The 13,649-nt window shown below is 46.9% G+C and overlaps 1 protein-coding gene across 5 annotated transcripts in view; it reads right to left on the reverse strand.

The window, feature by feature from the left end:
- Nucleotides 1-13,649, reverse strand: part of Kcnip1 (potassium voltage-gated channel interacting protein 1) — a 373,163-nt gene that overhangs the window by 208,803 nt on the left and 150,711 nt on the right. For 3 of the 5 annotated variants that reach the window (XM_035447797.1, XM_035447794.1, XM_035447795.1), the window contains exon 1: nucleotides 12,394-12,454. The exons of the other annotated variants lie outside the window; for them this stretch is intronic. In XM_035447797.1, the coding sequence (XP_035303688.1) occupies nucleotides 12,394-12,454 (61 nt within the window). Of the gene's footprint in view, nucleotides 1-12,393; nucleotides 12,455-13,649 lie in introns of those variants that run through there. 5 annotated transcript variants of the gene reach the window in all.

Here is a 13,649-nt window from a genome sequence, read left to right on the forward strand (position 1 = left end):
TTAACATTGTTAGGCTGCATCAACACAAAAAGCACTCATCTCATCAGTTCCATCAATACCATTGTTATTATTATTGTCATCATCACTTACACCACCATCAATAATATTGTCTCCATAATACTCATCAATATCTCCAATAACACTACCTCTATCACCACCATTGTCACTACCTCCATTACTACCACTTTTACCAACATCACAACTATAACCATCACTAACAACCGTCAGCCCCACACATCATGACCATCTTGAAGATCATTCCTACCAATGTGACTGTTAATCTGATATCAACAATCACCACTCGTCTTATAGCTTCATAAGCACTTACATTACATCAGTCCTTGAAACAAGCTGGTGAGTCGGTCCCATGATTACTGTAATTAGCAAAGAGACTTATGTACAAGGGAAGAATCCAACAACTCAATTAACAAAGATGGGCCTTCAGTTCTGCCTCATCTGTACCAACTGTTAGCTATATGGAATGGCCTTCAGTATGCCGTTTTGCCCTAGACAAGTTTTCATCGTATAGATCATGAACCTTTGGGGGTCAAATGACCCATTCACAGGGGTTACCAAAGACCATCAGAAAACAAAAGATTTATATTACAATTCATAACAGTAGCAAAATTATAGTTATGAAGTTAGCAATAAAAATAAGTTTATGGTTTGGAGTTACCACAACATGAGGGACTGTATTAAAGTGTGGAAGCATTTGAAAGGTTGAGAACCGCTGCTCTGTAAAATGCTCTGTGGTATCTATATCTATGTATATGCTATGGAGGTTCAAAGGGATGCCAAATGTCTTTGTCATATAATTACAATTAGTAATGTGGCCCTTGTATATCACTATGAGATATGACTTCAAGTCACTAAGTGCCAAGTCTGTATCTAGAAATGTGTAAAGTTTTGAGATACTCAGAATGGCAGAAATAAAGGCCCGGTCTTTGGAGAAAGGATGCTGGTGTTAGAGGAAACAAGCATGTTCACAGGAATGGTCATACAACAGGTTAAGGCAATCAATGGCTTAATCAAGAGGATAACCAATACGTAAATGGACTTGGAGGAGAGGAGGAAGAAGAAAAAGGGGAGGAGGACAGAGTAAATGTGATTGGGAGCAATCATGGGGAAATATCTTGGGTAGATGAAAAGACAGTTCCACCCTCTCCTCCCACAGTTCTTTCTTCTCCCCTGCTATCTGCTACCTTCCAGGACCCACCTTCTTGAATATGAGAAACTTGACTCTGGTCTTTGCTCCAATTCTCTTCCCACCTATTTCTGATAGTCATTCCATTAACACCCTCTGAGTTCCCAAAGCCCAAGATATCTCATTCTGTTTCAATTCCTTCTTTTTCCTATTGTTTCCATCAACAACTTTTCTCACACTGTTCCTTCTGCTCAGAGCTTCACTAACCTGCCTACCTTCTGGTTTGAATCATAGCTCTTTTGCTCAACTTTCTTACTGCCCTCTCCAGGCATCTTCTCTGGTTCTCCAAGCTCTACCTCTCAGATAAAAATGCTCCCTCTTTCCTGTGAATATCCATAGTGGTACCCATTCTGTAGCACAGCAGAGTGAGATGTGAGATGTAGCCTAGCCCTTTGACTAAGCATACAGGTACTGGAGTCCAATCGTTGGGTCCAAGTCCTAACTCAGCCACTCATGAGAAAAGAGTGAATTGAAAACCCTTGACTCTTCATTTCTTGGGGGAATGGTTCCAGGACCCAGTGATTAAAAACAACCCAAGAATGCTCATATGTCTCATATAAAATATATAGTATTTTTATACAGCCTGCATTCATCCTCCTATATACCTTAAATCATTTCTAGGTGGCTACTACTACCTCAGAAAGCGCCAACATGTCACTTTACATTGTACTTGGTACTTTGGCACAGTGCTCAGTGTGTTATCCATTCAAGCTTTACCTTTTAAACTTCATTTCTGAATATTTTCCTCATGGGATTGGTTGAATCTGAGGAAATAGAGCTCATAGCTACTAGGGATAACTTATCTACCCATGCCCTTTATTCTCCTTTTTCCTTGTCTGGAAGTAGGGTTTACATCCTTGGGTACTTTAAGGTTTAGAGAGAAGCAAACTGCTGAGGTGTTAGGTGCATAATCTACAGATTTTTCTCCCCTCTTTGTTGTTACCAGAGTGGAGATCCTTGAGGATAGAGGCTTCAGATTCACTTAGATCTGGTGGCAATCCCTAGTCCTTCAGCTGGCATCTGGGGGGGGGGGCGGCTTGGGCAAGTCAATTCTTCTGGAGCCTCAGTTTCTTTATCTATCCTCACCTACTTCCTGCTCATGAGATTGCATCTGTACAAAGCACTTTTCTCCATAGGCTTCTATAACGTAGTGGATCTCAACCTGTGGGTAGTGACCTCTTTAGGGTCAAACAACAGGGGTCACCTAAGACTGTCAGAAAGCACAGATATTTATGATTCAGAACCAGCAAAATGACAGTTATGAAGCAGTAACAAAAATAATGTTATGGTTGGAGGTCACTACAATATGAGGGACTGTGTTAAAGCATCACAGTAGTACCTAGGAGGCTGAGAACCACTGCCCTAAGAGTTCAAGTGGTTTACAGTATCAAAGTCCTTAGTATGCTACTAGGCACAATGAGCCATGTAAACATTTTGCCTGACTCCTCTGGTTTCTACTCTAAGGCTATTTAGCTATCATGTTTCCTTTCATGTTACTCTGTCAACACTTTGCACAGCCTCTGGCACACAGTAGGTGTCCAAAGCACCTTTCTTCCCATTATCTGTTCCAGTTCCACTACTGAGATGTTGAAAGTCACACTCAAGATGTTCCTACAGCATCAGCAAAACAGAGCGACCAGACCTGAATACATGTGTTTTGACAACATATTATATTGAAAATTTGTTACCAATGTAGTCATCATAGGAAGAAATTCAAATATTCATTGATTTAAAAAAAAAACTGTTTTTGTCTTCAATTGTCTAAATAGCTGTTAGTGGGGAGGTATAAGATGACATCATTTTATTTAGCAATAGGTCTATAGGGCTTGGAGTTCTAATCCAGTGTACAAGGAAAGAAGGAAGGCAATGGGCCTCCTGAAACCACTGTAAGAGCTGCCTGCTAAGCATGACACGACCTTCTGGGAGAGTCCAGAGAGAGAGGCTAACTTCTTGAAATGGAAGGAAAATGGAGCTCTGGATACATGAATGCAAGTGCACTGGCCTCCCTGGGAGGCTGAAACTGCATGGTCTCTTAGAACCCACCTCTCAGCAGGTTAAGGCCAGCTCGATTGGCTAAGAGGAGCCGGTTCCCAGGAACCAAAAGCTGACAGCAGCCTTTAGCCTCTCCCTAGGGATCAGAGGCCAGATGGTATTGCCTTGGAATCAGTCCTGGTACAAGATGACTTATTCCTAATCACCACAACTATTCAGGACCCCGCCCCAAGTCCCTTGCTTCCTACTGCACAAAGAATAACACCATGACTGTAATAGCTAGCATGAACATGGAAAGAGATTATGGCACCTACCCCCACAGAGAGGCTGTTCAAGGCTCTGCGAAAGGAATTTGACTTTCATGCTTCGGGGCACTTCTTTATCCACTCAGACTCCACTAACTTCTATTAAGTTTTCTGGCTTCACACCCTGACTCTAAGGCTTTGCACAGACATCCAGGCTGCCAGGCTGCTTGGAGGCTGTGGGTATTCCCAATGCTATCTATCTCCTGTGCAGGGGAGTCTACAACAGCAAGCCACCAGCCAGGCTCTGGATGGCTGGTAGAATTGGGATTCGTCCTCTTGGTTGACTGGACTAACAGATTCAGTTCCCATCACCTAGTGAGTGGCTTACCACCCACTGTAACTCCAGTTCCAGGGGTTCCAACACCCTCTTCTGGCCTCCCCAGCCTCCTCCAGGCACATGGAACACATAAACTCATGCAGGCACACACATACATGCATATATAAAGTTCTAAAAATTAATGGGTATGCCTATTCCTGCACTCCTGTTTTGTTAAAAAGAGAGAAAATCTCAATTGCAGAATTGCTAATCTTGGGATGCTGGCATGAAATAATTCATATGAAGACAAGCAGACCCAGGCAGTCAGAGGGCTGACAGTCAAGCCATGTGGCTATGGGCAATGCATTTTCCTTCTTCATCTTTATCATCCATAATAAGAAACTTGAACCAGAAATCCCTTCCAGCTTGATGCATCACCTTAGGTCATGTAACCTATATATTTCTATAAGTGTGTTCTGGTCCACTGCTGCTCACAGCTCAGTGGGCATGCAAACCATCTAGAGATCTTGTTAACACACAGTTTAGGATTTTCTAGGGCTGAGTTGGGGCCTGAGATTCTGCATTTCTAAAAAGCTCCCATCTGGGGTGAAGTTGCTGGACTGAGGCCCTGCTTTGACCAGCACAAACCCAGAGGGTAATGAGTTACTTTGATTGCATTCTTTCTGTGTGCTGACTACACCTTGAACATATTATTGCACCTAATTCTCAGTATTGAAGGGAATTATTATCAGTGTCCCAGTTTTCTGGATTACATGGAGATAAAGGCTTATGTATACAATGTGACCTGGCCAAGGGCATGAAGCTAGTGGGTTGCAGAAAATTCAGGTCTGTCTCACCATGAAATCATGAGTATGTGCTCATGGTGACTGTGCCACATACAACACATGTGACCAGACTTGAGCTAAGGGTGCCTGGGTAATAAAAGAATAGAAGAGAAGGGTGCTGTGTATTTGCAAATGTATAGCAGCCTCTTGCATCTGCCCGCTTTGCGTGGATACCACTCATATACTGCTTGAGCCCTCATGCCCATCTGAGACCCTGAATTGGCTGCCTAGCACTGGAGGTCTGAGATCTGAACAGACTTGAAGATGCTTAAATGGTTGCTTGATCCTTCCCTGACAGGCCGTGATGGCGGTAACAAAGGGAGAAAAATCTAGTTCACATAAATGATTAGAGGAGAGAGGTTTAATCTTATTAATGAATTTGCTAATTGGCCTTCTGCCCCCAATCATTTCAGACTCCAGCTTTCACAGTGTCAGATGAAATGGAAGCAGTTCCAGGGGTGCTTTGAGACACGCTAAGACGGTTTTTCTTGGGGCCTGCAGGCAGCTCACATGCTCAGTGTGGCTAATGAAAAGCTTCAGTCTCTCATTGAACATTACTTCCTGCATTCACACCCCCATTTTGACTGCCCCCAAGTCCCACAGGCTCCTGTATGAGGACAGGAGGGAGGAGATTGACATGGAGCATCAAAACTTGGACTCTGCCATTGGCCAGAACCAGGTTTTGATGTCTTCAGCCCCAGGGCCCCAGCAAAGCACTTTCCTTCTCAGAGCCTCAGTTTCCTCACCTGCAAAATGGGAACTATCACAGCATCTTGTCTTGCAGGGTTAAGATAAAGCGACCCAAGAATGGGAAGAGCAAGGTGCCTGGCATCTGGTAGAGACTGGGCCAGTTTTGGGTACTGTTGGTATTAGTATTGGCTCTGGAAACTGATGTATGTTTTCATACCTTGTGGTTGGAAATTTCTGTAACCAATTGAATTTGATAACTTTCCATAGGTGGGAATGGCTATGAAATGACCCAGAATATCAGTGACCATGGCTATAATGGCTCTAGTCCCCAGGACATAAAGTCAGAGGCCACAGCTGAAGAGAGTAGAGCATCACTACAAATAGAGTGACATAAGAGGAGAGCCTTTGTGACCTTGACCCAGTGGTCCTAACCATCATGCACCCATCTCCCGGCACTCTGATTCTAATGAGGTCTCATTCTTGCTTCTGAACAGGCTTTTAATAGGACCTGGGATAATAAGAATTAATCCAAAGTATTACTGTCATGGCTAGCTAGCACATGGGAAAAGAGCAATATCCCACCTGACTATGGTTACTTCTAGAAGGTGACCTACTTAAGATAGCACCTGGAGGGAGCTGAAGAGATGAAACTAGTTTCTCTGAAAGCTCCCGGACCCTTAGTCTCTTGTTCTCTCTCTCTTTCCCTTCTAATTATGTTCCTTCCCTGCCTGATGAATGGGAGCATTGGCTCCAGGACCATTATGCAGAATGTTGCAGTCTTCTCCCCAGGTGCAGACTTGGGTCTTGGACTTCTTTGCCCTGAAATGCTCCCGTGCCCCTTAGTCATCACAACACACACAACACACACACACACACACACACACACACACACACACACACACACACACACTTTCCTCCACACAGCCAACATCCATCAAATCTAGACCAGGTGTCAGGCTTGACAGGGTTTCTGGAATAAGAATCAGCGCCTGAGAGCCAGGCAGAGGGATAATTGTATAAACCCATAATAATAGCTTTGATGCATAAAGATTGGTGTGTGTGTGTGTGTTGCAGCATCAACAGCCATGAGGGATAAAAGAAAGGGAAGATGTGCTCTGTCTACAGGAATGTGGGATGATGTTGGATGGGGCCTTGAAGAATATGTAGGAGTTCACCAGTTACTGGAGGATAGAGGTGGAAGAGCATGAAAAAAAAAGAAATAAAAAAAGGAAAAGGAACATGACTGGTCCTGAGTTTCAGCACCAGATTGAAAAAAAAAAAGGTATAAAAAGAAAAGGAAAGGATATGGCTGGTCCTTGGTATGGTGGAGGAGAAGGCTTATTATAGATATGTAAGAGAGGGGAGGAGGACAGGGCAGAGAGGGTGACCAGGTGCAGAAGCCAGGAGGCCCAAAGGTAAAAAAAAAGAGTGGATAACCAAAATGGTTGGACTATATGGGGAACAGGAGCTGGGGGAAGGGCAGCCCAGCCCCTGGAGAAGGTTAGGGTAGGGCATGTGGCAGGGTATGCCAGCCAGGAGGGATGCTGAGAGAACCTGCAGGTCAGGTCTGCTTTGATATGTTAATAAATAGGCACTTCAGTCATTTGTCCCAAGTTTGAAACCAAACAGGAAGGAGGTGGAGGAGCTGGAATTGATCTTAGGCAGAAATGACACCAGGGGGCAGTTAGAGCATAATGATGGGGTTGGGCTAGTGGACAAATGAACAGGTGGACATGTAGACCAGGTGATACTGAACCTGGGAAACGCAAGGTGATGTTGGAGAAGAATCCTTGCCTTTCTTCCAACAAAAGTGTGAACCCAAGAGACATACTACCCTCTCTCTCCACTTTCCCTACAGATACTGCACACTTATCAGTAGCCAAAAACCTCCCAGGCCCTTCTAAACTGTACTTCTAGAAGGCACTTCCTATAAGTTTTGCTACTAACTCTCTGCACTAAAGTTTCTTGTGTCGTTGATTCCTCTGTGTTTTCCTGTGGGGGTTGTTATAGTTCGTGCCTCCTGAAGCTGCTGTTAGAGCTTAATTTCCATCATGAAGTATTAAGAGGGTGGAAAATTGAACTCTGGTGTGCAGAGCCTTTGGGAGGTTAGTGATTAGGATTCAGTAAGGTCTTCAGAGTGAGCCCCATCAGAGTGCTGGAGGCTTTAAAGGAACCAAAGAAACCCCAAAGGTACCTCTCACCCTGGGACGCCCTGTGTGTTTCAGGACTCTGCCAGCAAGAAGGCTACCAGTCACCAATGGGCTATTTTCCCCTCTGATCTCTAGAGCTGTAGACCAAAACAAGCTCCTTGTCTTTAAGGTACCCAGTCTGTGGTCTTGTGTTGTTATCAGCAGCGATGAACTGAGATGCTTAGGTACAGGAACTACGTAGCACAATCATTACTGTTCATCATAGAGAGACAATCTGCTGCTCCACCTTTCCCAGGACTTCATCATTCACTCATTCATTTGTGGATGCAGTCATTTAATCACACACTCACTTATTCAATCTTCCTCTGCCACTCATTTGATTATTTACTTGTTCCTTCATTCATTTTTCTTGTTTATTGATTCTCTTATTTGTGCAACCATCCATCACTCACTCATCTGCTAAGGAACACACTCACTAACTGCCTTACTGGGCAAAGTTCTTCTAGGTAGACAAAGGGCTCTTAGCCTTTGTCATATCATGTTCCTGGAACCAGACTGAAAACACCTCTGAATTTAGGCAGCATGCCCCTTTACCCGGTCCTCCTGTGAATCTCAAGAGATGCAGAGTGGAAACACTGTTCTCAGTGCTTGTTGCTGAATGGTAAACAGATCCAAGACACTTCATAGACAAAGCTCATCAAAGCCAACACACCAAATAACAGAATTCATTCAGGCAGAGAGGCTGGTGACTGAGAATCCAGTAGTAAGCTAACTTTTCCTGTGGGGTCTGCCATTATTAGAAACAATGAGAGAACAACCATCTCAGTGTTGTAGCTTCCATTGGAATATATTTACTTAGTGTCTACTATGTGCAAAGAACCAAACCAGGGACTGTGAAGAATAACTCAGACCCATTTCTGGCCCCCATGAAGCCTATAGTATGGTGATGGGGAGAGGGTTAACACCTCCATTGACAGTCTGATTTCAAGCATGACTTGTGAGTCAGGAGAGCGTACATCTTTAAAATGTTAGGAATTCAGATGGGAGAAGTCACTTCTTTCTCAGGCTTAGATAAGGCTTCTTGAATATAGAAACAGCTGAGTGAGTTCTTGGAATTTGGGTGGAATTTGAATTAGTAAGTGAGGTAGGGTCTGGGGGTAAAAGTCTTACAGTGTTTAAATGATGAACAGAGATGCTGAGGTAAGTAAAGCTCATGACACACATGTCTGTTTCTTGTTACTCCCCTTTCAGAGTGATTTGGCAATGGTCTCTGAGTCCAGGCTGGTGTGATTTGAGTCCTCCACCTCTTCATGACTCTCTTCCCATTGCTGCCTCCTGGGGCTCTCTAGGATTAACACACCACCCCATCCATCAACTTCAAGGCCAGGCTCATCACGAATTCTATGCCTCTACATTCTCCAAAGGGCTCTTCTATTTAGGACCCACAAGACCATTCTTATATTTGACTCTATCTTACCATGTGACCTGATAAAAATTATCTGATAGCCATGTATTTTTCTCGATGACTCAGTGGGCACCATGGAGGTCTAAAACTGAAACTCTCAAAGTTCTGAATGTTGCACTTGATTGTGGAGGAGTTGGAACCCAGCCACCTAAGCAACACAGGGCTATCTGCAAACAGCCGAGTCTCTGCTGGATGGGGCTGATCCAGTTTTCGTGCAGTCTCCTGATGCCCACAGAACCCGCATCTTCACTAGCATGCTTCTCTGCTTAGCCTCTCACTGTAGTCAGCCTTGCTCACACATTCAAACCTAAGAGTAGAGTCTTTTGGGGGGAAAAAAGCATTCTTGAAATTGCTGGCAAAAGAAACTCTACCTAGGACTGGGGACAGAGCCTGAAACCCCCAGGCAAGGTTTTTCCCATTTTCAATTAAAGACACGCCAAGATCCCAAACAGATGACAGAAAGTGAACACTATGCTTTTGTTCAGTGGCAAAGCTCTTAAATTACTTTAGATTTCTGCTGCCTTCAGGGAGTACTACCTGAGCACAAGGTTGGGCTAGGTGCATTCTTTTCTCAGCAGTAATCACACTAGATTGCCACCCTGTTTTAAAGTTGTGCATGTATTTCCGAGTTGTCTTTGAGCACTTGGAGCTATGGCTGAGTCAGCTGTGATGTTTCCATGATCAGCCACAGTGCAGAGGTTAGTGGGCCGTAGCAGAGGCTCAGAATCCCGGTGTCTGGCTTCTGATCCTGCTTACCTATACAGAGTTTGAAAGGGCTTGAAAGGGCTTGAAAGGCTGCTTACGGGATAGCCCTATTCTGGACATTCTGATGGCCTAAGCAGCACGGCTAGCCATACACTGAACAGGACCTAAAAGTTGCTGACCACTGATCACAAGGTCTGTGGGAAGCACTTGCCTTCCATCATCCCCAAAATGCATGCAACATAACAGCTATTTTAAGATGGTAACCACTACTGTCCCTGATTCACAGTGGAAGAAAACAAGGCTTAGTCATGCAGCTAGTGAGTGGTGGAGTCTGGGTTTGAACCCAGCAGGGAGACAGATTCTTCTGTTGAAAATCCCCACCACTCTCTTCTGCCTGCATCTAATTAGACCTGAGTCTGACATCCCAGGGATCAGAGCAGTGGCTCTAATGACAGCACCCACAATAAAACCTTTAGAATCTGAGAACCAAATGGAACCTGAAAAAAATGTCCAGGGCCTTCCAGTGGAGCCCTGTCCACATTCTTCAGCCTCTTTCCATGGAAGGGTCTTTTATGTGGATTTTTATTCTGATGGGCAAGACAATGAGACTGGACTCTGTTCTGGGGGCACATGCCTGGGGGAAAAGTGTACAGTTGCACTTGTGGTCAGCTCAAACTGATGTCTGCTATTCTGAATATCAGGGCTAACTTGGGGACCCACCCGATGAGCCTGGACCTTCGAGGAGCCACAGAGGCTCCTATAAAAATCAACTGAGAATGTTCAGATGAAGCACTGTGCTAGGCTCTCCATCATGGCACACACTCTCCTCTTTCTTAATTTCCTAGGAGAGAAAAGAAAGTTCTGTGGCCTCTGGAATCCTGCAGGAGCTGACCCCAGGTGACCTGGATTTGGGACCAAGAGACTGGAAAGGTAACATCTGTGCCCTACAGTGCTATGCATCTCCACGGCCAGCCATCACTCATCCATCCCTTTGCTCTCACTACAATCTCTTCTAGTGGCTTCAGAAAGCATAGTATATGAGATGAGACACTCTCTCCCTCCACTTTCTCCAGCTTCTCATGGAAGGCAGCATTCTTATCTATTTGATGTATATGCAAATTGAGATTTATAGGAAGTGAGATTTACCCAAGGTCCAAGACTGCTAGGACTGAGGTTGCCACCTACACTACACTGGATTTCAGAGCCACAGATCTCTAATGTGATGTCTGCCTCCCTCTCAAAGAAATACTGACATTGTAGATATTTTAAAAAAAAAAAACCTAAGTTAATGGTGCCTTACAGTCCCCTCCATGGTCTGTGGGACCTCATGTCCTCTTCCATCACCCCCTTCATTACTGGAGAGGAGACTTGGATAGGGTGTTGAACACTGTCCCAGTGAAGCAGCACCTTGAGACCCAGGAGAGGCAGAGCTCAGAGCCCTGGGACACTGGGATAAGGTCTGCAGACCTGCCTTTCTCTGGGCCACTGAATGGCATCAGTGCCTTCCTGCCAGAGCAAAGAACCCAGCAAATAAACAGAAGCCCCTTGCAATTCTGTCATGACAGCCTGGGCTCATCGCCTGAGACCTGCACCTGCAGATGTTTTTCCATGGAGTGCATTCAGCTTGTCTCTCAGGACTGAACCAGAAGCCTGACCCTTTCTTCCTGGGTAGCTCTATGTGTAATCCCAACCAAGATGAGATGGAGCAGGGCCTATGAGGAGCCTCATTGTGTATTGGGGCCCACTCTCCCCCAAATACATAGCTAGCTCTGGTCACTAGCTAGCACAAGGTGGGTGTTGTATCCCCACCTGTAGTCAGAATATGTTAAATCTCAGAACTTGAACATTTGAGTGTGAAACTATTTAGAATCTTTCTGGTGTCTGCAATGGCATTTGAGCATTAAGCAAACCATACCTATCTTTTTATTTTCTTGATTGTTTCCAGTCTTTTTATCCCTATTCACAACTTTCTGTCTGTTGAAAGAGGCCTGCATGGTGAACCTTGGTGCAACAAGGTCATCCAACTCCACATGGATATCTGACAACTGCCCCAACTGGTGATGGGCATGCCACAGCTGGAGAAAGGCAGCTGTGGAACAGGTTCCTGACTGGGGGATCCCAGGATATGTGAGCCCTCCCCCGCCCTGCACCTGCCCAGCCACCTCTTCACAGCTCACTCCATTCCCCTGAAGTCCTCAGATCTTAGCAGTGCGCACACCTTAGCCCTGTTGTGTTCTTTTCTGCAGACTCCCTTGTGTCCCAGGACCTGAGCCTGAGAATTCTACCACCTGGATAGTAGCTGATTCCTTTTGGCTTGCAGAGGTTTCAAGAGTAGGCAGGCAAATCACTGTCTCCCTCATGGTTAGGCTACTAGGTCAGCACCTGGCAAGGCAGCATGCATGAGTGTAAGCACCCTTGCTGGATGCTCGAGGTTGCACCAACGTCAGACCTCATGGGAGCGGGAAGAACCTCCCAACATTTCTTCCCAGCCCAGAGAACGCAGCTTTCTCCACCTGTGAATCGCCTCGTCCTGCTCCCATATATTTCCCAGAAGAGAAGGGTCCATTTGCCCCTGGAGGGGGCCAGCGTCCATCCTGACTGCTGCCCCTGGATGTTCAAACCAGCCCTCCCACGAGGTTCTTACTCCCTTGGCTAAAGAGGCTGTCCAGAACCTTTATGGCTAGGGGATTTGGAACTAAGGGAGACAGACGTTGCATCCCAACACAACACCCAATACTCCCTAACCTATCCAGGGGAGCAAACAGAGGACAGAGTGCTTACCTTTAGAGGGTCGCCTTTGTTTGGTCTGCAGGGATGAGAAGGTGCCCATGACGGCCCCCATGGCTGCGAAGACTTGTGTGCAACTTGGGACCCCAGGCCCTGACTCTTCCCTCCCCTGAAAAGAAATCGGTGTGGATTGCCCACTCTGAATTGGAGGAGAAGAAAAGCAAGAAAGCAAAAAGCCCCGGGCAGCTCGCCTGCAGCTTGGTATTCAGAGAGCGTGGGGCCGGGGTGCCTGGAGCTTCTGGCTGCTGCTGTCTTCAGCCCGGCACATGCACTGACTCCTAGGGCCAGCAGCTCGCGGGAGCCTTCACAGGCACCCCGTAGTGCAGGCACCCAGCCGGGCCTCTGGCCTCGCCAAGGGCCAAGCCTCGAGCCCCGAGCCCCGAGCCCTGAAGCCTGCTTGGTGCTGGACACCGGGCCGGCGCGCCCGCCGGGCCGAGGCTGCCGAGCCCGCGCCGCGTGCGGTGCGGGAGCCGCGCTCCGCCCGCCCCTGCTGCCGCCCGGCCGCTCCGCCCCGCACTCGGGCTGGGTCTCAGGGGGCCGAGTACCAATCATGAATGAACGGCGCCTGGGACTGGCGCGGAGAAGAGCCGGACTGCGCACTGGGCGAGTAGGGTGGCAGAGGCAGCCGTGGGGACCTGCGGAGGGGCGGGGTGGGGACCTGGCCCTGTTGCCTGCAACACACTGCTCCTGGCTGTGCGGGACACCGGGAATGCCCTCCTGGCCAGACAGACCCGGTCAGGGACCTGGCTGGTGGGTGCAGCTTGGGAAGGGTCAGCAGGTGGCCCCCAGGAAGAACGTGAATGTGTGTGAGTGTGAGAGGTGTGTGTGTGTGTGTGTGTGTGTGTGTGTGTGTGTGTGTGTGTGTGTGTGTGTGTCGGAGGGCGTTAAGATTTCGCTTGACTTCAGAGAAAATCTCATTTAACCACTGCTTGCCTTCCTGAGGTAGAGAAAGTCTACCCCACCCAGGAAGAAGGGCTTCCCTAAACTCTCTAGGAAGTATTAGCAACCTGCAGAATCCCCCAAGGCCAGGGCTCATTTCTAGTGACAGGAAGTGGGGAGGGGGGAAATCCTCCCCTGCAGGTCCCGCTAGGCCCTTGCTGCCCCTCCCCCTCTTCTGTCTCTCTTCTTCCTCTCTCACCTGCAGATAGAACAGCGGGGTGGCACTTGAGTTAATGCCTCAGGGGATAGCCCTTGGATTTAGAAAGCAGTCTCCCGTCCAAGACTTCCCCCTTCAAGTGACAGGGATCCTC

This window comes from Cricetulus griseus, chromosome 7 (assembly GCF_003668045.3).
Source record: "Cricetulus griseus strain 17A/GY chromosome 7, alternate assembly CriGri-PICRH-1.0, whole genome shotgun sequence".
NCBI classification, from domain to species: domain Eukaryota; kingdom Metazoa; phylum Chordata; class Mammalia; order Rodentia; family Cricetidae; genus Cricetulus; species Cricetulus griseus.